We start from the raw sequence: 23,397 nt of genomic DNA, 5'->3' as shown, positions 1-23,397 counted from the left end.
GACACGTCTGTGTTAAATTGTTTAATGCTCTCATTTAGCTAATTTACCAACCAGAGATCATCAATAGACATGACAGTGTCCAAACACACTGAACCAGCTTCATTTCCTTCATCCTCAGACACACAAATTCATTTTTAAATTCAATGTTCTTATGTTTTTCTCTTCCAGATGCTCCAAAGCTTCCCTCTGTGTCAGTGAGTCCCTCTGCTGAGATAGTGGAGGGCAGTTCAGTGACTCTGACCTGTAGCAGTGATGCTAACCCAGCAGCTAACTATACCTGGTACAAGAAGAATGGACATTTACACCATCATCCTCAGAGACAAAATCCACAGCTTGTCTTCAGCTCCATCCAGTCCTCTGACTCTGGAAAGTATTACTGTAAAGCTGAGAACGAGCTGGGGAGGAGGACGTCTTATTACATCTCTATAGATGTGACGTGAGTAAAATTAGTTGCATGATGCTTTTTGAATTGACAGTGTGACGACATTTTAAAGCTTTATTACCCAGCCAGGCTGATGGCTCTGATTGTTTCACATTCACAGTCTGCTGCTGCAGTTCACTGAGCAGCTACAGCAGATGATGAAAAGGTAGTTTTGTTAACAGTTGGCTCCCAGATCTGAAATGATGTTCAGGGGATTCAAACCATCAGTAATCCAAAACACCACCTCAGGCTTCTGTCCTGTCATCAACCCTGCTTCCTACAGATGATGCTCCTGTACTAGCAGTTTGCTTTGATAAAAATGTAGCCTGGTATTTATAACTAATTTAAGACAGCTTATTTAAAAAAACAACTTACAGATCATATTCATGAAAATATTTTCAAGTTACAATGTTAGGTCGAATTTTTTTTGCTACATATACCTGCTTTATCTAGCTTGGTCAAATTTCAGGCACAAAACTACCTCTAAAGGACTTACTTAGCAATAAAACCAATTCTGAAGTTTCACATTACACATGCACACCTCTAGCTCTTTTCAACACAACACAACACATGAATATGTATTAATTTTTGTTAAATTATTTTATCTCCTCCAGATGCTCCAAGGCATCTCTTTACATCAGTGAGTCCCTCTGCTGAGATAGTGGAGGGTGACTCAGTGACTCTGACCTGTAGCAGTGATGCTAACCCAGCAGCTAAATATACCTGGTACAAGGAGAACCACACAATATTTCAGGGACCAGAAGGAAATTATTATTTCAAGTCCTTCAGCTTTGAGGACAGAGGAATCTACTACTGCAAGACTGAGAATCAGTATGGATGGATCATGTCATCGTCTTTGTCAGTAGATGTTCAGTGTAAGTACTAAACATGACCAAATCTGGTGTCAAGGGTCTAATGCCAAGTAGCCACAGTGTACCTGGTTCACATGTTATTGATTGGAACTGGCATCATCTGATGTGAATGACATTAGGCTTGGGTGGTACCTATTTTTTTTAATACTTTCATACCTTCCTGACATTTGGAGAAGTAATAACCTGTGCAGCATCATTGTGCACTCAGTATGGGAAGCTATTGCATCGTAGCATTGTAGCCTGAAATCCAGTGGGTGTTGTCATTGCACAGTCTGCTTATATTAAATCTGGTGTTGTACCAAAGTTTATTAGATCCATGTCACACAGTGTAGCTTACACTAAACCTATAAGATTGCTAAAATCTCACAGTCTGTAGGAGGCTGTAGGCGAGACATCTGCCAGCTGGGGACCACTGTTTGAGAGCAACAAACAACAAAAGTGGTTGGTTTTTAGAGAGACATCAGCAGCATTTCCTGCAGTGATTGTGCCACCAACAGCTGGTGTTTTGAGCCAAAACATGATCTTTCCCCAACCATAACTAAGTGGTTTTTGCACTCAGACCTAACTACATGTTAACTACAGCATTGTTGAAATGTAAAGTTTCATTATATCTGTTACATAATAGGGTACAAATGTTACATATCCGTGTGGTTTGCAGAAATGTACAATTCAAACATCTATTCTGACAATTAGGTTGAGGAGCTTCAGGAAAACTGCTCAGACATACTTACATCAAAATGTCTAATATTTCCTCTTGAATGGTGGCAGACATCCAGTTGTCTGTTCGCTGATGCCTCTCGTGTCCTCTGGGCAACTCCTAACATAATGTCTGCTGCTCCATCATTAGCTGCTATGAAACTCCATCCTGATGGATATGTCCTACAGTGGAATTCCCTCATGTCCAAAATATTTTATGGATCTAAAAAGCAGCTCCAAAACTGTCCTGGCAAATTAATGTTTTTTCTCAGCTGCCAATAATAAGCTTTACCCCTGCCACTGTCATGTTATATTGGAGGAGCTAATTCAATTTGCACAATTCAAACCATTTTTTTCTCATGTATTTTCTGACAGGCACCTTATGCTGTTCAAAATGAAAAAAAAAAATCATATAGCCTAAGAGTTATGGTAAAACAGCTATTTACAGACTGTGTTGTTACACCCCTTGTCAATAGGGGGTGCTGCAGCTCTCTCAGTGCCCACAGATTTTTTGCCCATTTACTTTGTAGACCTAGACCATTGAATTGTCTGGGTCTATATACTGGACTATAGCAGCTTGTTACATATAAAGTGGTTTGAATGTATGTGTTGGGAGTAAAGTAGTACAGGTGTGACAAAACGGAAGTTTATTTTTCAACAAAATGTTTGTCCTGTAATTATGCATTATTATATTGTTTTAAGCTTTCAAATATTAATACTGCTATCATCCTGATAGGTCCAGTATTTGTAAAGCTTTTCTACATGTGCCCCTAGGCTGAGGTATTCCACCTGTATGGAGCAGGGCATTAACCATGATTTAATACATGCACTGTTTGGTCATATATTACTCTGTGGGGCGAATGGGCCCAAACATGCTGTAACACCCTGATTAACTGTGTTTTGTTTAGATCGTAGTTCCTCAGGAGCAGGGAAGTTAGTAGCTGCTGGAACAATCACTGTTGTTCTCCTGGCTGTCATACTCCTCGCTGTGTTCCTGTGGATCAGGTGAGCACTTCTGTTTTTACCAAATCATTGTTTGTTAAATCACTGAAAGTCAGTTTGTCACACCTAAAACTTTGAATGATTTTTCATTTTTTTTGTCACTTGATTCTCCGGACCAGAAAAAAGAGAGCTTCCAGGGACTCGTCTGAGCCTGGAGAGAGAGCAGACAACAGGGAACAGGTGAGAAAAGTGACGTTTATTATTCAGGAACAAAATAAATTCTGGTTCCTGTTCATTCACACTGCTGAGTCAACCACTCAGCAGTGTGAATGAACAGGAACACTGCTGAGTCAACCACTCATCTGACTGAGAGGGACCTCATGTTGCTCTTTTCACATCCTTCTTCACAGATGTTAATTTCTATCATGCTCTCTTTGATTCGTCTCTTGTCTTGGATGTGACCAAGGTCTTGTCTACACATTTACAGTTTGTTTGTTTTTTTTCTTAACGGATATTTTCCCCGACTCAGTTTATAATGCGTCCAAACAGCACCTGTCATGGGGGAATGGTACACCGCCGGACAGCATCAATTTGAAATGCTGCCAGTAACGATGTGATATAAGGAGCTGGACAGTCCCTATAGGGTGGGTGGGTGGGGTGATAGATGGCTCCAATAATCCCTGGACTTTAACCCAGGAACCTGGTGTTTGCTTCCTGTATGAATGTAAAGCCAAATCATGTGCTGTTGTAGCCTAAACCTAGCCACCTGCTTTTCTTGATGTCCCATTGTAGCTTGCAGTGTCCTGAAACATCAACAGCAGACACAGGAGGATACCAAGTGCATAATATGTAGACATGCATGTCCACTGACAAAATCACATGTGACGACTTGGGATGAGAATGTGTTGCTGCTGCACCCAGTGTTATTTCGTCTGCTTTGGCATCCAGATTTTAAAGTCCGCCAGAAACAAAGGATCAGGCATAGTTTGGGATCAGGTGCAGTTTAACCAGCAGATGGTGGGACACTTTTGAGAGATGGGTTGTTGATGAGGAGTAGAAGGAAACCTTTAGCATGTACAAAGCATCACTGCTTCTTTGTTATACAGAAGGAGAATCAACGGTGATGAGATCTCCAGTAGGTGTTCCGATGAAGGTAGTCTGTACACTACCTTTGTGATGGGGGAGACCATCGAAGATAGCTAATGCCAGCGAGTGTTTGGGGCCATCTTTGTGTTCTTGAGTAAACAGAGTAGATGAAAATTTCCATTTCTAAAAAAATATATATATATATATATGTATATATATATGTGTGTGTGTATATATATATATATATATGTATATCTATATATATATCTATATATCTATATATCTATATCTATATATATATATATATATATATACAGTACAGGCCAAAAGTTTGGACACACCTTCTCATTCAATGCGTTTTCTTTATTTTCATGACTATTTACATTGTAGATTCTCACTGAAGGCATCAAAACTATGAATGAACACATGTGGAGTTATGTACTTAACAAAAAAAGGTGAAATAACTGAAAACATGTTTTATATTCTAGTTTCTTCAAAATAGCCACCCTTTGCTCTGATTACTGCTTTGTACACTCTTGGCATTCTCTCCATGAGCTTCAAGAGGTAGTCACCTGAAATGGTTTCCACTTCACAGGTGTGCCTTATCAGGGTTAATTAGTGGAATTTCTTGCTTTATCAATGGGGTTGGGACCATCAGTTGTGTTGTGCAGAAGTCAGGTTAATACACAGCCGACAGCCCTATTGGACAACTGTTAAAATTCATATTATGGCAAGAACCAATCAGCTAACTAAAGAAAAACAAGTGGCCATCATTACTTTAAGAAATGAAGGTCAGTCAGTCCGGAAAATTGCAAAAACTTTAAATGTGTCCCCAAGTGGAGTCGCAAAAACCATCAAGCGCTACAACGAAACTGGCACACATGAGGACCGACCCAGGAAAAGAAGACCAAGAGTCACCTCTGCTTCTGAGGATAAGTTCATCCGAGTCACCAGCCTCAGAAATTGCAAGTTAACAGCAGCTCAGATCAGAGACCAGATGAATGCCACACAGAGTTCTAGCAGCAGACCCATCTCTAGAACAACTGTTAAGAGGAGACTGCGCCAATCAGGCCTTCATGGTCAAATAGCTGCTAGGAAACCACTGCTAAGGAGAGGCAACAAGCAGAAGAGATTTGTTTGGGCCAAGAAACACAAGGAATGGACATTAGACCAGTGGAAATCTGTGCTTTGGTCTGATGAGTCCAAATTTGAGATCTTTAGTTCCAACCGCCGTGTCTTTGTGAGACGCAGAAAAGGTGAACGGATGGATTCCACATGCCTGGTTCCCACTGTGAAGCATGGAGGAGGAGGTGTGATGGTGTGGGGGTGTTTTGCTGGTGACACTGTTGGGGATTTATTCAAAATTGAAGGCACACTGAACCAGCATGGCTACCACAGCATCCTGCAGCGACATGCCATCCCATCCGGTTTGCGTTTAGTTGGACGATCATTTATTTTTCAACAGGACAATGACCCCAAACACACCTCCAGGCTGTGTAAGGGCTATTTGACCAAGAAGGAGAGTGATGGAGTGCTGCGGCAGATGACCTGGCCTCCACAGTCACCGGACCTGAACCCAATCGAGATGGTTTGGGGTGAGCTGGACCGCAGAGTGAAGGCAAAGGGGCCAACAAGTGCTAAACACCTCTGGGAACTCCTTCAAGACTGTTGGAAAACCATTTCAGGTGACTACCTCTTGAAGCTCATGGAGAGAATGCCAAGAGTGTGCAAAGCAGTAATCAGAGCAAAGGGTGGCTATTTTGAAGAAACTAGAATATAAAACATGTTTTCAGTTATTTCACCTTTTTTTGTTAAGTACATAACTCCACATGTGTTCATTCATAGTTTTGATGCCTTCAGTGAGAATCTACAATGTAAATAGTCATGAAAATAAAGAAAACGCATTGAATGAGAAGGTGTGTCCAAACTTTTGGCCTGTACTGTATATATATATATATATATATACAGTACAGGCCAAAAGTTTGGACACACCTTATATATATATGTATGTATGTATATGTACATATATATATATATATATATATATATATATATATATGTGTGTGTGTATATATATATATATATATTTTTTTTTTTTTTCATCTGCTTTTTATCCTTTCCTTGTGTGTACCTTTCCTCTTCTTCTGTCATACAGCAGCATGTTGGTGAAGCAGTGATATTAAACACATTATTCCAACAGCTGCTGTTGCTTTGACTTTTTCTGCCCTGGTTGTAATCCTCTGCCTTATTTAAAATAAATGTTGTCTCTGTGATGTCTACCTGGTCAGAGACAGCCAGAGGAGCAGGGTGACCTTCAGTATGCCAGCATCCATTTCTCCAACCAGGCAGATCCTCTCTACTCCAACATGAGACCAGCTCAGCCCCTCAGACACACGGAGCAACGAGAAGACGTTGAGTACGTTACCGTCAAGTTCAACAGTGCCAGAACTGCCCCGAGGTGAGCAGCTCCTCACACACCAACGTTATCCTCACTACAAGTAAAATGACATAACTGTGAAATGAATGCATTGCATTTTCCCGCTCTCTATTGTTAGTTTGTTTGTATATAATTAGAATGATGTTATTTGATACTATCCACAGAACCAGAGGTCGGGGAGGTGGAGAGGATCCAGCTGCATTGTACAGCACAGTCAACAAAAGCAGATGACCACAGCAGGCATTGCATTTACAATCTGATATGTCAGATATATAATCGGGTAACTTTTGATTTTTAAAACACATTTCTCAGGATGGGTCTCAAGAATGTACAAATAGACAATTTTAAATCTTAGAGAAACCCAAATTCATGAATTCAACATACTACAGAAGCCGAGATTTTTTTTAATGCAGTTACATCAAGATCACAAGTTCATTATTTTGTTTGGTTTAATGCATGTTGATTCTTGAGATAATTTGAACCTTGAAAATGAGTGTGTGGTTCATTTGATCACACCTGATTTCAGCCTTCAAGATCAACTGGCATGAGGAGGATTCATAGGTAGGGCTAAGTTGCTTTGTGAATAATTTTCATCTTTACGAAGTTACAAGGAAAAATGAGAAAATGTCACAGTTTTTAGAATTTTCTTGGTATTTCAATTTTGTACTTTGGAGCAACTCTTTGTATGTTGGAAGCTTTAAGAATATGGGCCCTGATTGTCACTGACAGTCTGCATGGCTGCATGTTTACAGGAATATAAGTGAGATATTCATTTTCATTAGCCATGCACATGAACAGTTTAGTAGGAACATTGTCTTTTTTTTTTTTAATAAAAGGAAAAATCCAGAATATTTTGTGCATGTAAATGTAGTTACAGAGAGGCAGTGCAGACCTCAAAGTTTAAACTGTGACATGGAAGGACTGCAAAATGTCTCCGTGGTGACAAATCACACCTGAGATCTCTTATGTATTATAAGTTACAGCTTATTAAATATTATTATTTTGCTGCTTCCCTGTTGAAGGGGAACATGTGTTTGCTGATAGTTGCAGTTTCCAACTGTTGCCACTAGATATTAGTAGTGAGTTCTATTTTACTGATAACAGACAACTTCCATCATCCTGTCAAGTACATTTCTCTCATTCTGTACACAATATATCTTTACCATGTTTTCCTTGTTTCCTCTTTTTTATTTGATTTTATGTTTTACCAGTTTGAACACAGCTGGTGTTATTGTTGAGTCAAGTGTCATTTATCAGAATCCTTATGCTTATTTTGTGAATTATCTCTACACTTCCCCTGCTCATGAGTTATTTACATCCCTGTCTTCTTTATACACATATCTGAAGTGTTTTTGTTTTGTATTTGTTTGTACTTTTAACCCCATGTATTTACATTTAGATTTTGTACGTGTACTTTATTGTTTCATCTCGCTTAATTAAAAAAAAAATGCATCATAGCAGTTAAGATCTTTTCTTTTCTTCCCCTCTTACTTGTGTTGTTTGGCCTGATGAGTTAGTCTTCTGCTATGATTAAACAGCACTGGGTTTAAGACTAGATAATAATCTACTCAGTGGCACTACAGGGTGCTATTTAGGAGGACTAGTAGAGGTGAGCGGTCTGAGTCCATGAAATCAAATATTGCTATTATACTGCTATTTATTGCAGCTGGTCAGTGTTTAATGTACACGTTAGAAACTGTCGAGCAAATTGTGTTCTGACGAGTGTGTTGGATGAAAATGGACTCCATATCCCAAGTTATTAGCCCTGCACACTATCAGGTGTTACTGCATTGTTTCCCTTTGATTGTTTGGATTACCTGCAGCAGCTTACTGAAGTGAACAGGAGTCCTCTGGACTGCCTCTCAGATTTAGGCTTGGATTACTGAAGGAGTTTACCAGGCACAGGCCCAGGGGCCCAAAGTGTCAGGGGGGCCCTCTGGCCTTCACCTGCAAAATGTCACTTTATTTAACATGTACCAACCAGGAGGAGACTCAAAATGACCAAAAGGAGACACAAAGAGATGCAAAGAGACACAACAAAAACAACAAAAATGGGCAAAACGACACAAAGACGACCAAAAAGACTCAGAATTACCTAAAAGAGATAAACAACTACAAAGAGATGCAAAACTACCACACACAAAATTACCACAAAGATGCAAAACCACAAAAAGATGCATAACAATGACAAAGTGTGTGTCTTGCTCTTGTGAAGGAGAGATGTTGGCAGGTCTGAGCCCAGGTTTCCATTCGCTCATAATCCACCTGCAGATTTAAGAGCTACTATCAGAGCTGAAACATTTTGGGAATTTCTCTCAGACCAGATTATTGCAAGTCTTAAAGTTAGGACTGACACCTCTTTTGACTCTTATTTTAAGAGTACTTTAGGAGAAACTTTTAGCCTCGACATGTTTTGTGAATAAGGCCCCACCTTTAGGTGAGCAGCAGCAGAACATGATATCCAACATCTGTGTGTAATCAAACAGTCTCTGTCAGTCACAGTCATTTAAAGAACTGCCTGTGATAAAGCAAAATGAAAAATCTGGTGACAAACTACAAAGTGCAGTGATGACACAGTGAGCAAAAAGTGAGGCTGAGTGGCAGCAGTGCAGATGAGAAGTGTCTGAGCTGCAGCGTTGCTCCATTTTATTGTCTTTATTTCTTTTATTTTCTAGAGTGCAGTCATTCCTCATTCACTTCCCTCTAAGTCTGTCTCTTGTGCTGCGCTAACTCGTGAACTTCCCCCCGGGGATCAGTCAAGTCTCTTATCTAATCTTTATTGGTTTCCTGCATTGGTTTCCTCAACTGCAAAGATCTGAAGAGGGGGGTTTATATGGATTTCCTCTTGTAAGGTTTGTTAGGCCACTTTATGTACCAGCTTTTTATCTGCCTTTCACCACTACTGTAATACTTTTTAGGCCCTAAATTGTGCCCATGTTTTTTTTAAAGTCTCTTTAAATGGTGTTTAAAACTAGCTTCTTTAATAGATATATAAAGAGGTTCATAGTGTGCTAAAACAAGTTACTTTCTTTGCCTTGAGTTCAGTCTTCTGGCTCAAGCCGTATGTAAATAATGTCAACAGGAAGGAAGTGTGGAGTATTTTTAACAGCTTGACTTCTGTCTTCTGCTTTCAGACCACATGCACAAGTTATCTTGTCAAGACCACTTCCCTTCACATGAAGTGTTCTGTGATGTGACTGCTGTATGTGATTTACCTGCAGACATGTCTTATCGTCTCTGAAGTCACACAGCGAGATGAGAGGAGCAGCTATGAGTCTCACTTTTGTCGTCCTTCTCCTCACTCTGCCAGGTACTGTGTTTCTACGTCTCTGTGAGTTTAAGCAAGAACCTTAAATTCATTTAGCTATTTGATGTAGGTCACCATGTTTCTAGATCTGACCGTTAAAGTGACGCGCTGCCTATCCTTAAAACACTGGACCTTGTAAGTGCACTCCGTACTTCTTCTTGGGTGTATAAATGTCTGTATCCAGATTGTTAGCTCTCAGCTGTTTGTGGATTTTGTCATATTTTCACATTAAATCTTTCTGGAATTATTAATCCCTTCAGTGCCCTATTATCTTACAAACACACAAAAATATATTGTTATGGTGTATTTCTATACCTTGTCATGTCTTATTTTTTCTGTCCACTCCAATGGGTAAAGAGTCTGAAAAGAAGTGCAGTTCTAGAAACACAGATGAGGTAGATGAAGTCAGTTTTCTGATGCTGTAGTGAATCTAATTGTGGTTTCTCCTGTGTTACAGTGATGAAGGGTGAAAATGGCTGGCAAGTGACTTACACTCCTCCTCAGATCTGTGCCTTAAAAGGATCCACAGTGATAATACACTGTAGCTACACATACCCATCCACAATATACCCTGTTAATCCAGCTGAGAAAAGATTTTGGTACACGAAAGAGAGTAATGGTGTTTATGTAGATCTGAGAATGGACCCGGAGTATTCAGGTCGTGTGCAGTATCACTGTGGAAACAACCTCTGCACTCTTACCATCACAGACCTGAGAGAGAGCGACTCAGCTGAGTACTATTTTAGATTTCTAACAAGCCAACCAGATGGGAGATATACTGGTGTACCAGGAGTCACTCTGTCCGTCACAGGTAACATTTCCATCTCAGTATTTATTTGATTACTTACAAGTGCTCATCTTTTCTTTCTTTCTCTCAGTATACTCGAAAGTGAAGACTGCTTTTGCTCTTTCACGTGTTCAGATCTCCAGGTGCAGGTGAGCAGAACAGAGGTCCACACGTCTTACATCAGGGCAGAGCTGAAGTGTCACAGCAGCTGTCACCTGCCTGGTCCTCCTCTCTACATCTGGTACAAGAATGGACAGAAAATGTGGCCACCACAGTCTCATTCTTTCACAGACGACATTTATGATCCTGCAAGCAGCTATTCCTGTGCTGTAACAGGACATGAGAACTCCTCCTCTCCTACAGTGTGTGAGTTTACTTACAGTCGTTAGCTACCATAACGCCATCTGGTGGAGCCTTTTAGTGAGTGTTCTGTGTCATGACTGCACGTTTCTTTAATATGAGAGACATATCTGTGCCTGTGTGGTTGTGTGTGTGTGTGTGTGTGTGTGTGCTTTTTGTTTGAGACGGATTCTAACTGAGTGAACTGTCTCACAAGTACCTCGATGGCAGCAGTGACAAGAGCTGTTCGCTTAATAAAAGGGAAACATGCTTCAGTGCAAGCATTTCCTGCAGCATACAGTGTACAAGAATATCCTTTACAAAAGAAAGGAGACAGTGCCGTCCCACAATTCTTTGCAGCAGCAACATTTAAAGTGATGCACCATCCTGCTGTTCTTTGGGGAGCCAGCTATTCTGTCATGTTACACAGACACAGTCTGTATCAGCCATAATATTTCTGATTACTGTTTTCTTTATTGAAGACTCTCAGCAAATATAGCTCATATCATATATAGTCATATCATTGTACTTGTATAACCAGGGTGACAATAAACATCTCTACAAGATCATAATCAGCATATTAACGTTAACACAAAACAGGGACGTTTTAAGACAGATGATGTATTTTACTTAAAGGACAACTTTGGTATTTTTCAACCTGGGCTCTATTTCCCCATGTGTATGTGTGCATATGATTCATGGGTACAACTCGTTCTAAAATTGGTTCAGTATTGAGGTGCGAAACGAGCTAAAACGGTAAGCCACAGCTCCAGGTACATGTGAGGAGATCAACAGTCAAGCAGAATTCTACCTGAACAGAGCTGTCTTACGTCTGGTACAGGAATGAACTGAAAGTTGAAAATGAGAAAGTTTATTTTCATCCACATCCAGTAAATTCTGCTGACAGCTATTATTGTGCTATAAAAGGATACGAGATGTTCCCCTCTCCTTCAGTGTGTGAGTTCACTTCTCTTTTATTCTTTTATTCAAACTGATATTTCAGTCATTCAGTTAACTCATAGTTTTATTATTTAGCTACACACAAATAGGAATTGGGGACAGTTTTATCACAGAAAGAAATCATCAGAAGATACTTAGAAATAAAAAAGGAAAATAGGAAACAATGCTACTTTCAAGGTGTGTAATTGGAATAAAGCGCACAAGCAACACAGAGTCTTTAAAATCTCATGACCACGGTCAAGTGTAAGCTCCAGGATCAGCACCCTGGACAGTGAGCTCCAGGATCAGCACCCTGGACAGTGAGCTCCAGGATCAGCACCCTGGACAGTGACAATGATCAAACATTAAAAACAACAGTGAATGTATTCTGTTTTACTTTCCTTAATTTCTTCCTGATTCTCTTTAGGAAGCAAAACATCAACAAACAAAACTGATTATGTTTTATGATAACATTCTCAGTTGAAGGTTAATGCATGTTTATTTGTCCTCCAGATGCTCCACAGCTTCCCTCTGTGTCAGTGAGTCCCTCTGCTGAGATAGTGGAGGGCAGTTCAGTGAATCTGACCTGTAGCAGTGATGCTAACCCAGCAGCTAACTATACCTGGTACAAGAAGACAGTAAACCCCAGACCTCTCAGTGAAGAACCACAGCTTGTCTTCAGATCCATCCAGTCCTCTGACTCTGGACAGTATTACTGTACAGCTGAGAACGAGCTGGGGAGGAGGACGTCTGAATTCATCTCTACTGATGTGCAATGTGAGTAAAATACAGTTTGCAAGCAACAGAGAAAATCTACTAATTGGAAGACTGGTGTTTTGATCCCTGGCTCCTCCTATATTCATATACAGATGCTCCAAAGCTTCCCTCTGTGTCAGTGAGTCCCTCTGCTGAGATAGTGGAGGGCAGTTCAGTGACTCTGACCTGTAGCAGTGATGCTAACCCAGCAGCTACATACACCTGGTACAAGGAGAACCAAACACTGTCTCAAGGACAAGAAGGTATCTATCATTTCACCTCCATCAGCTCTGAGGACAGCGGGTCCTACAACTGCAAGTCTGAGAATCAATATGGACAGATAAACTCCTCACCTATATTAATAGATGTCCAGTGTAAGTCACATTTTATTTTTTTCAGGATACAAAGTTAGGCTGGAAATATTTTGAAATTTTGTATGTTTTATTTCCAAAACTTTGTCCCTATATATATTGTACCATATGTAAAGGTCACATATCTAGTAAAATGACTGTACATTTTTATATTGTATTTTCAGACTGTTTTGGAATGTTTTTCCTCTCCCAAAATTTGTCACTACCGAAACATGTAGTATTATATTATACAAAAAAATATATATCAACCTGTTATGCTTGTTCCTTCCCTTGTTTAAAGATTTAAATTTTTACAAATTGATGAAACAGAACATAAATGTAACCGATTAGCATCATAATAATTTAGTTGATAACTCAATATACTTTATCTTTTTAAAAACACCCAGTGTTTCGGTAGTGACTGTCCTGTTTCGGTAGTGACCATTATACTGTTTTTAAGGTTGCATCATATTTCCTCAAATGTATGCCTTATGGTGGGAATTACAAATTCAAAGACAAATGTTTTGTGGTCAATAAAACAATTTAATTTTTGAGAGGGCAAAGCAGAGTAGAGTAGAGCGGAGCAGAATAGAGCAGAGCATAGTAGAGTAGAGTGGAGAAGAGTATAGTAGAATAGAGCAAAGTAGAGCAGAGTATAATAGAATAGAGCAAAGTAGAGCAGAGTATAATAGAATAGAGCAAAGTAGAGCAGAGTAGAACAGAGCAGAATAGAGTAGAGCAGAGAAGAGCAACGTAGAGTAGAGCACAGCAGAGTATAGTAGAGCAGAATATAATAGTGTAGAGCAAAGCAGAGTAGAACAGAGCAGAGCAGAATAGAGTAGAGCAGAGTAGGGTAGAGAAGAATAGATTATAGAGTAGACCACAGTAGAGTAGAGTAGAGCAGATTATAGAATAGAGCAGAGTATAGTAGAGTAGAGGAGAGCAAAGCAGAGCAGAACAGAATAGAGTAGAGCATAGCAGAGTAGAGTAGAGCATAGTAGAGTAGAGTATAGAATAGAGCAGAGCAGAATAGAATAGAGTAGACCAGAGCAGAGCAGAGCAGAATAGAGTAGAGCATAGTAGAGTAGAGTAGAGAATAGTAGAGTAGAGTAGAGTAGAGCATAGTAGAGTAGAGTAGAGCATAGTAGAGCAGAGCAGAATAGAGTAGAGCATAGTAGAGTAGAGTAGAGCATAGTAGAGTAGAGTAGAGTAGAGTAGAGCAGAGTAGAGTAGAGCATAGTAGAGTAGAGTAGAGCAGAGCAGAGTAGAGCATAGTAGAGTATAGAATAGAGCAGAGCAGAATAGAATAGAGTAGACCAGAGCAGAACAGAGCAGAATAGAGTAGAGCATAGTAGAGTAGAGTAGAGCATAGTAGAGTAGAGTAGAGCAGAGCAGAGCAGAGTAGAGTAGAGCATAGTAGAGTAGAGTAGAGTAGAGCAGAGCAGAGCATAGTAGAGTAGAGTAGAGCAGAGCATAGTAGAGTAGAGCATAGTAGAGTAGAGTAGAGCAGAGCATAGTAGAGTAGAGCATAGTAGAGTAGAGTAGAGTAGAGTAGAGCAGAGCATAGTAGAGTAGAGCAGAGCAGAGCAGAGTAGAGTAGAGAAGAGTATAGTAGAGCAGAGTATAGTGGAGTAGAGCATAGTAGAGTAGAGTAGAGCAGAGTAGAGTAGAGCAGAGTAGAGTAGAGAAGAGAAGAGTAGAGCAGAGTATAGTAGAGTAGAGCAGAGTAGAGTAGAGAAGAGTATAGTAGACCAGAGTATAGTAGAGTAGAGCAGAGCAGAGTACAGTAGAGAAGAGAAGAGTATAGTAAAGCAGAGTATAGTAGAGTAGAGTAGAGCAGAGCATAGTAGAGTATAGCAGAGTAGAGTAGAGAAGAGTATAGTAGACCAGAGTATAGTAGAGTAGAGCAGAGCAGAGTACAGTAGAGAAGAGAAGAGTATAGTAAAGCAGAGTATAGTAGAGTAGAGTAGAGTAGAGTAGAGCATAGTAGAGTAGAGCAGAGTATAGTAGAGTAGAGCAGAGTAGAGCAAAGTAGAGCAGAGTGGAACAGAGCAGAGTAGAGCAGAGTATTGTATAGTAGAGCATAGTAGAGTAGAGTAGAGCAGAGTAGAGTAGAGCAGAGCAAAGTAGAGCAGAGTAGAACAGAACAGAGCAGAGTAGAGCAGAGTATAGTAGAGTAGAGCATAGTAGAGTAGAGCAGAGCAGAGTAGAGTCGAGTAGAGAAGAGTAGAGCATAGTAGAGTATAGTAGAGAAGAGTAGAGAAGAGAAGAGTATAGTAGAGCAGAGTATAGTAGAGTAGAGCAGAGTAGAACAGAACAGAGTAGAGTAGAGCAGAGAGGAGAAGAGAAGAGTAGAGTAGAGCAGAGTAGAACAGAACAGAGCAGAGTAGAGCAGAGTATAGTATAGTAGAGCAGAGAAGAGAAGAGAAGAGTAGAGTAGAGTATAGAGTAAAGCAAAGTAGAGTAGACCAGGGTAGAGTAGAGCAGAGAAGAGCAAGACTCTGGACCACAAAATTATGGGGTTTAACTACTGACCATTCCATTTTGTCACTACCGAAATGATTATGTCACTACCGAAACTTTACCATAGGTTTCGGTAGTGACTGTTTCGGTAGTGACATTCCTAGCTATTTTTCAGGATAACTAAAGAATGCTAGCAGTCACATGGCTAACAAGCACATGTTTGAAGAGTTGTTCACACAGAAAAACATAATATTTTGCATCAACCCCCCAAATTTTTACATAATTGAAGAGAACATGTGTTCAGTAGTGACAGTTTTAAAAGTTACACACTGATTTTCAGACTTTGGAAGACATTTATTTAAAAAATGATGGGAGTCAGCGACTTACCATGCAGCCATGTAGGACGGGGTTGCAGTACTACCCCCTTCTCAGAAATTCAGGGGTGTGGCTAAAATCCAGACTCAACCAGTGCATTAAAACTCTTGTGTTTCGGGAGTGACATGAAAACAAGGGACACTATGTTTTTTTAGCATAGTTTCTTAATTTAAAAATTAATCCCACAATACATCTAAATCTTCCAAGTTCTGTTTAAACTTAATCACAAAGATGTTTTAAATTACACTTTTGAAAAAAATATGAAAAATGTTTTAAGTGTTATTTACATGAATTGAATTTTAGAGGTCAGGGTTGGGGACAGCTACTTCCCAACAGAAAGTACCCTATAAATGCTGATTTTGTATATATTTAACTTATCACTTTTTCATTAAATGTCCTGGGTTTAAATAGGTCATAACATAATCTTTGTAAATATCTATGTCTGATTACTCAGTTTTATTATTTTTGTTGTTTTTTTTTTGGTAAGGGACAGCACTTTGCACAAAACCAGTAGAATGCCCCATTAATGACATTTGTCTCCATACATCCTATTTTTTAACTGCTTCCAGATGCTCCAAAGCTTCCCTCTGTGTCAGTGAGTCCCTCTGCTGAGATAGTGGAGGGCAGTTCAGTGACTCTGACCTGTAGCAGTGATGCTAACCCAGCAGCTAACTATACCTGGTACAAGGAGAATATAAATCTCAGACCTCTCAGTGAAGAACCACAGCTCATCTTCAGCTCCATCCAGTCTTCTGACTCTGGACAGTATTACTGTGCAGCTGAGAACGAGCTAGCGACAATATTTGAATCCATCCTCATCAATGTGAAATGTAAGTGAAACTTTTTTAAAAGCAATGCATAACTACTAAGGTAGTTTTATTCACTACTGGTAACCAGATTTGGTCAAAAACCATCAGCTATCCAGTTGCAGATGCTGCCACAACTTCTTGTTATTTAAATACAAATTATTATAATGTGTATTTTCTCTTCCAGATGCTCCAAAGCTTCCCTCTGTGTCAGTGAGTCCCTCTGCTGAGATAGTGGAGGGCAGTTCAGTGACTCTGACCTGTAGCAGTGATGCTAACCCAGCAGCTCAATATACCTGGTACAAGGAGAATGAAGACTCACCAAAAGCATCAGGACAGATCTTCACCATCACTGACATCAGAGCTGAACACAGTGGGAATTATTACTGTGAAGCCCACAACAGCAGAGGACATCATAACTCCACCTTACATCTGACTGTTTTGGCAGGTAAGTTTTTTTATTTCCTAACACATGAGCACATCAGATGTTGATCCTATGATGTAATGTGGGTGCTGGGATCACTTGCTAAAATCTCAGAACATGGAGACATCATTAACGTCTGATGGTGCAAGAAACACAAGCAGTCAGACACAGTTTAAACAAACCCCAGATGAGACAGCTTTATTTAGGAGAGAAAGCAGAAGCTAACAGTCCAGCAATTACTCACACTTTCCTCTGTAAACATCCATCAGAGTTTACAGACAGACTTCCCAGTTTCAGTTTGACCCAGTGTACTTGCTGTAACTGAGCACTTGCAGTTTTCCTGCACAGTTAGGGAATATAACTGACATTTTGAGTGTGTTCACCATCAGTTTTACCTCAAAAAATTGGTTTAGATAGAAAGATAAATGGTTTGTGTGCAAACAGTTTCACCGTCTGACGATTCTTTGCCCTGTCAGAAGTGATGTCCCTGTGTTCCCAGATCTCTGCCAATAATTGATCAGCATATTATCACAAGTCACAATAAAATTTATATTTTCTTGAAAGTCTGGGTAAAACAAAATCAGTAATTTCTTCCTTAACACATTATACATGTTATAAAATATGTGTGGTTCTGAATTGTGGAGTTTCTGTTTTCTAGCATTTCTGTGTCCAGGATTTTTTCAATGTGCAATCATGGCTCAATCAGTACGTTTACACAGTGTTAGAGAAAATCAGTTTATTGTGTTAGTCCAACTGAATCAAATTTCTCAAAGTTGGACTATCACACCCAGATAATAAGACTGAGAGTCGTGTTACTCCTGCATGTGTACAGTCAATCAGACCCAAAGTGGCCTCGGTGCTCATCGCATGCTCCACAGTGTCCGCGGAAGTCGAAAGCATTAAATGTGTAACAGATGAAGAAGGCAGTAACAACATGGTGAAATCCACATACAGAGCTGAGCATTTTTGGACGGATGAAATGTACAGAGCTATAAAGTTGTCCCCCATGTTACTGGTTTGCCAGTAGCTAACTGTAGCTAACTTGTTTGTCGATTGTTTGGTCTGTGACATAACAGGTCACCGGAAAAAGGTCCAATACTAAGGAGCTGAAAGGGGGAATATCACCATCTGTCATAGCAGAGTCGGACATATGGTTGTTGGTGTTGGTCAATAAATCGATTCCCCTCCCATGCATCAGTCTCTTGTGTGTTAGCAGCAACTTCACTACGTTCCACAAGCTCCCTTAGCGCTTTCAGTCTGATAAATACAAACATCAACAAACATCTGTGTTAAATGCCACAGTCATATAAACAAAAGCAGAATATCCGCCACTAATGTACCTTTTAGTCTTGAAGCCTGAATCTGCAAATCTGCTTACTGCTGTGTGTAAATTAGCTGCTGAATGAGACGCTATAGCTGTAGAGCGTGGATCATCACTCGCTTTTCAGCTGTGCTATGGATTCTGTATGCTACTGGGTTAACTGCTAACAAGACTGTCTCTGCACTCGTTAGCTCAGGGTCTGAGCTTTGTGCTACTTGGTTAGCTCCTAAGGGCTGCTAATGAAAGTCTGTTGCTTTGCAGCACTTTGATCTTTGTTTCAGCTCCTGCAGCGGACACGTCCCCAGGGTCTCAGAGCAGAGAATATTTCATGATTTTGATACCTAATTTTAAATACCTGGCATTTTTAAATCATTCAAATTTGACTGGGTGGTTACTAATAAGTGTTTCTGTGGTGTGATGAACTCATTACACAATACACACACGTTTTTGCTTTACCTCGACTTTAAAATATCTGCGTATTTACTAAGCTTGAGCTTAGCACCACCTTGTCACATTTTATCACAGTGTTCCCAGAAGTATGGAAATCAGTAGTCATTGGAGCGGCCCCTGGTGTTTCCCTGGCTGTCATATGGCTCTCTGTCTTCCTGCTGATAAAGTGAGTCAATCTGGGTTGTTTTCTAAAGCATTGTGCATTAAAGGGATACTTCACCAATTGTCAACGAGCTGTGTGTCATAGCAGTTTGGGTAGTATGTGTAAATGAGCTGTGGTAAACTTCCCTCCATCTATGTCTCTCAAACTCCAACTTAACTCAGATCAAACTGTAAAGTAGGCTGTGGTGATAAAATATGGACCAAGATTCAGTTACTGTGTTGCTTGTTTTCACCTAAAATGTTTTCAGAGACACATTTTAGCTTACTGTTTAACTGTAATTCATACAGCACCAATTTCAACAGTATCTGTGTCTTTGTATTTCACAGACGGCCTAGTTTTTTGAAAAGATCATCTTTTCAGCAGTGAAATACTTCTTTAAATATCTGAAAGGAAACTCAGTTTAGCAACTAAATTATGAATTCTTTTTTTTTTCCTAATTAATTCCTTTAACCAGAAAAATGAGGGCTTCCAAGAAACCATCCGAGCCTGGAGATAGACCAGACCCAGACAACAGGGAACAGGTGAGCAAAACCTGTAAGAATACTCACAATTTTCCTGCTAAGCACTGGTGTGGCTGTCTGTGGCTACCAGCTGTTGGAGTGAAACCTTTTTGAGTTTAGTTACCCCAAGGGACCTTTGAATCAGCAGACTGTTTCAAGCAGGTCACAGGGACTGCAGCTTTTGTTTTCAGTTGCCAAACTGAATACAACGGAAGGAGCTTTGGTTTATTCTGATTTGCATGAATCTTTCTGAGGTCACACTGCAAAACGCAAGACTTTAAAGGATAACTTCAGTATTTTTCAACCTGGGCCCTATTTCCCCATGTGTATGTGTGCCTGTGATTCATGGGTACAACTCGTTTCAAACTTGGTTCAGTATTGAGGGAGCCAGCAGCCGCGAGGTAGATATGGGGGCAAAGTTTTCCAGTTTCCCCCTTCGGGATTATTAAAGTTAATCCAAATGCGTCCCGTATAAGTTTGTGCATTAAAAGTGCTTTTTTTCGCCACTGACCGGTTCAGATCGCCAGTGCTATCTCTGTAAGTAGCATACTAAGCGTTTCCTTTACCCTTCACTTCCTGTGGGCTGTGTGTGACGTCATCTCGCGAGTGCTTTGCTTGTTGCCAGAAGAAAACAGGGTACGATAAATATACAAGGGCAAAGTATGCAACAGTAAATGTGCGTCTCGGAGACAATTCTAGGTATCAGTATTACATACATAAAGACATATTAGTTATACTTACTTGATGGATAGTTGACCATTTGGTCCCTGTGGTTTTGGCCGCCTCCTCCAATTTATTTTGGGCACATGAAAAAAGGTATCCAGCACTGCCCTGTTGATCAGAGGGGGGAAATCCTCTAACGTAGTTACACAGCGTTTGGTAGTTTCTGTATCATCCCAGGGCACATCGAGACCATGAATATTGGGCAACAGGTCCCACTCGTTGCAACACAGACATTCTTCCTCTGTGGTCATGGAGTCACAGCAACCACAGGAGTACCACCAGTCCTCAGAGATTCGCGTTTGTGCAGCCGCTACTTCACCCTCGTCTGCTCGTTGGCCATCTCTCTCTATCCTCGTCTGCTCTTCAATTTGTAGGAGCTCCTCGTCTGTATACTCAGGCTCAAATGAGTACGGGCGGCCATCGTAATAAAAGGGCTCATCTTCATTCTCGAAATCGGGTAAATATGCAGCCATGATACCGATGCAGTAAAACTCTAAACTGTACTCCGGGACAACCAGCGCCACTCTGAGCGGCGCTCAGCATGGCTCCTCTTCTTCTGGCAACAAGCAAAGCTCTCGCGAGATGACGTCACACACAGCCCACAGGAAGTGAAGGGTAAGGGAAATGCTTAGTATGCTATTTACAGAGATAGCACTGGCGATCTGAACCGATCAGTGGCGAAAAAAAGCACTTTCAATGTGCAAACTTATACGGGACGCATTTGCCCCCATATCTACCTCGCGGCTGCCAGTTGCATCCGCCTCCCTCAATACTGAACCAATTTTAAAACAAGTTGTACCTATGAATCATACGCACACATACACATGGGGAAATAGGGTTGAAAAATACCGAAGTTATCCTTTAATGGGACTGTATGAAGATAATATTAGTACTAGTTACTGAAAAGAACACTTGGAGGAACTTCCCAACCTGACTGACACCCTTTCTTTGGAGGAAGAGGAGGTGGAAGCCTTGCCTGTCTCCATGTTATAGGTCACTGAGTAATTGAAAAAGCCTTACAGGGGACAGGTTTTAAAGGTTAAAGTTAGATTTAGTTAGATGGAAAGCTGCACCGAAGGACTTGTACACAGGGATAATTGTTCCCATTTTCAATATAAGGGGACAAGAGATTGTCCTTTAATTCAGGGTGCCATATTGCTCAGTCGCCCCAGGATATGTACACCTACAGGGTGCCTGTAAGGAGACTGCCGCCAATTGCTAAACCCTAATCCTCAATGAGCAATGGTTTTCTTGGTCATGGAGCACTGAACCAGCTCTTTTGATCTCTTACAAGGCTGTTATCTGCAGCTGTGTCTCTACTGACAATCTGTGACAATGACACTGTGTCCTCTCGTGTCGAATGGGAAGCAACATATAAACATTTTCTTCCATTCTCTTCCCCAACTCAAACACATTGTCAGCAGGTCTTAGTACTCTGCTAAGAAGGCCCCTTCATGGTGCAACTGAGGAGTGGATTATTGTCCATTTGGTGACCCGTTTCCACTGTTTGCAGATGATGTAGTTCTGTTGGCTCGATCAGGTTGAGACCTACACTGAAGCAGTTTGCAGCAGAGTGTAATGCCTCCTTAGTTAGAGTCAGTCTCTCCAGAGCTGTGGCCATGATAGTCTTCTGGCAAATGGTCGATTGCCCCCTGTAATCAAGGTGCCCTCTTGACGTTTCCCTGAGAGTGTTTACTGTCAAACTGGGTGAAGGCCCTGCAGCAGACAAAGAAGATACTGGTGGGATTGCATACTATGTCTGGCCTGGATAGAGCCTGAAGGTCTACCAGGAGAAACTTGATAAGCTATCTGGCTTAGCCTGCTGCCATTATGACTAGGACAAGGATACGTTAAGAAAAATGGATGAATAGATCAAGAAGACATACGCCCAAAGCTTTGACCTCCAACATTTTTATAAATGTAATATGTAAAACTCATTTTATCTTTGCAGGGTCTACCCAGTCACTCAGAGGAGCAGGATGACCTTCACTATGCCAGTGTTTATTTCAAGACCCACACAGATCCTGTGTACTCGAACATCAGACCAGCTGGACTGCGCACTGATGAGGAAGAAGCAGTCGAGTATACTGCTGTCGTATTTAACAGTGCCAGTACTCCTCTGAGGTGAGCAGCTCTTCTCACAGTTACATTTATCCTCACTAAAACCTAAAAATGTCCTGCAAATATATATTAGTTAATATTGTACTACTCCTGATTCTTCTCTCAGAACCACAGGCCAGAAAAGTGGGGAGGATCCAGCTGCAGTTTACAGTACAGTCAGCAAAACTGATGACCACAACAGGAATCTCTAGTCTGTCCTTTTTTCATTTATTTTATTAAGCAGGTAACAATGTGATTTTTTAGAGTTTTATACTGACATTCATGGTCATCAGAGGATGAATTCTACTGACTTTGGTGATCCCCTGACTCAGACGCCAGCAACAAAGCATGGTGACATTGGTGCTCCAAGGTGAAATCCTAATTACTTTGGGGATTCCCTGACTTCTCATCTAAAATGTCTCAACTACTGTTGGATAGATTGCCGTGAAATTAGCCAAAATCCTTTCCCTCACAGGATAAATTATAATGACACTGGCGATCCCTTGACTTTTTTGGTTGTGCCAGCATCATGTCAGAATTTGTCCACTGCTTTGGTTCATGCGAAAATAAAGATTTTAGATAGATACTCAACTAAAATTCACAAAACAAAATCAATTTGTAACCTGTAGCTTTTTAAGAATGTAATTAATATTTTTTTATTTAATACCAATGTAAATTTTTGCTATTGAAAAGCACAGGAACGTGCATTAGGTGACCTAGTTGTGGTTTCATACTGCCGCCACTAGATGTTAGTCGAGTCACACTGTGTGTATCCTGTCTTTTTCCAACACACTCTTTCTGTGCTGTCCTTTAATTTAGCAATTCAATCATCATGATTACTTTTTGTCTAATCATAAAATCATCACAGCTCATTACAATTGTGTCTCTTGCTCCTGTATTTATACCTATCTTTATGCCCCATCTCGTTTGTTCTGTATTGCATTTGTTTACATTTTTTCTTGTTTAAATATGCTTGAATAAAAATTTGGTTGAAATGGTCACAGCTCATGTCAGCACTAAGGCCTTAACCTGTGATGAAGGGTCACAAAATCTCTGTCACCTGGAATTAAACACTGAAAAGGTGTAAAAAAGCTGCACTGATCATGTTCTGGTCTTTGTCAAGAAAGATTACAGGGGGAG

At 40.4% G+C, this 23,397-nt stretch overlaps 2 protein-coding genes across 3 annotated transcripts; both read left to right on the top strand.

Moving 5' to 3' along the window:
- Positions 1–291: 291 nt before the first annotated feature.
- LOC144462544 (B-cell receptor CD22-like) lies at positions 292–7,895 on the top strand. Its single transcript, XM_078166610.1, has 6 exons — positions 292–370; positions 1,036–1,296; positions 2,898–2,994; positions 3,111–3,171; positions 6,306–6,475; positions 6,619–7,895. The coding sequence occupies exons 1-6, from the start codon at positions 292–294 to the stop codon at positions 6,683–6,685; spliced, it is 735 nt and encodes a 244-aa protein (XP_078022736.1). The 3' UTR covers positions 6,686–7,895.
- Positions 7,896–9,586: 1,691 nt separating this feature from the next.
- LOC117250352 (B-cell receptor CD22-like) lies at positions 9,587–23,252 on the top strand. Of its 2 annotated transcripts, XM_078166444.1 has the most exons (11): positions 9,587–9,764; positions 10,219–10,572; positions 10,684–10,914; positions 12,340–12,603; positions 12,696–12,956; positions 16,340–16,600; positions 16,764–17,024; positions 18,847–18,937; positions 19,389–19,455; positions 22,109–22,281; positions 22,385–23,252. In XM_078166444.1, exons 1-11 carry the CDS (start codon positions 9,710–9,712, stop codon positions 22,467–22,469), a joined length of 2,103 nt encoding a protein of 700 aa, XP_078022570.1. In that variant the 5' UTR covers positions 9,587–9,709; the 3' UTR covers positions 22,470–23,252. The 2 variants fall into 2 exon arrangements, with proteins under 2 accessions (XP_078022570.1, XP_078022571.1); XM_078166445.1 differs by lacking the exon at positions 16,340–16,600 and having other exon boundaries at positions 9,595–9,764.
- Positions 23,253–23,397: the final 145 nt, after the last annotated feature.

This window comes from Epinephelus lanceolatus, chromosome 3, assembly GCF_041903045.1.
Source record: "Epinephelus lanceolatus isolate andai-2023 chromosome 3, ASM4190304v1, whole genome shotgun sequence".
In the NCBI taxonomy this organism is placed as follows: Eukaryota; Metazoa; Chordata; class Actinopteri; order Perciformes; family Serranidae; genus Epinephelus; species Epinephelus lanceolatus.
The sequence above is the reverse complement of the archived record's forward strand: the minus strand, read 5'-3'. Positions and strand labels throughout refer to the sequence as shown.

What these genes read in the sequence shown, in the direction of transcription:
- LOC144462544 (XM_078166610.1), top strand. Translation starts at nt 292, where the DNA reads ATGGACATTTACACCATCATCCTCAGAGACAAAATCCACAGCTTGTCT. An exon ending in CAGTCCTCTGACTCTGGAAA is followed by an intron (nt 371 to 1,035) that starts GTATTACTGTAA and finishes TATCTCCTCCAG; the next exon opens with ATGCTCCAAGGCATCTCTTT. An exon ending in TTTGTCAGTAGATGTTCAGT is followed by an intron (nt 1,297 to 2,897) that starts GTAAGTACTAAA and finishes TGTTTTGTTTAG; the next exon opens with ATCGTAGTTCCTCAGGAGCA.
- LOC117250352 (XM_078166444.1), top strand. Translation starts at nt 9,710, where the DNA reads ATGAGAGGAGCAGCTATGAGTCTCACTTTTGTCGTCCTTCTCCTCACT. An exon ending in CCTTCTCCTCACTCTGCCAG is followed by an intron (nt 9,765 to 10,218) that starts GTACTGTGTTTC and finishes CCTGTGTTACAG; the next exon opens with TGATGAAGGGTGAAAATGGC. An exon ending in TATATTAATAGATGTCCAGT is followed by an intron (nt 12,957 to 16,339) that starts GTAAGTCACATT and finishes AACTGCTTCCAG; the next exon opens with ATGCTCCAAAGCTTCCCTCT.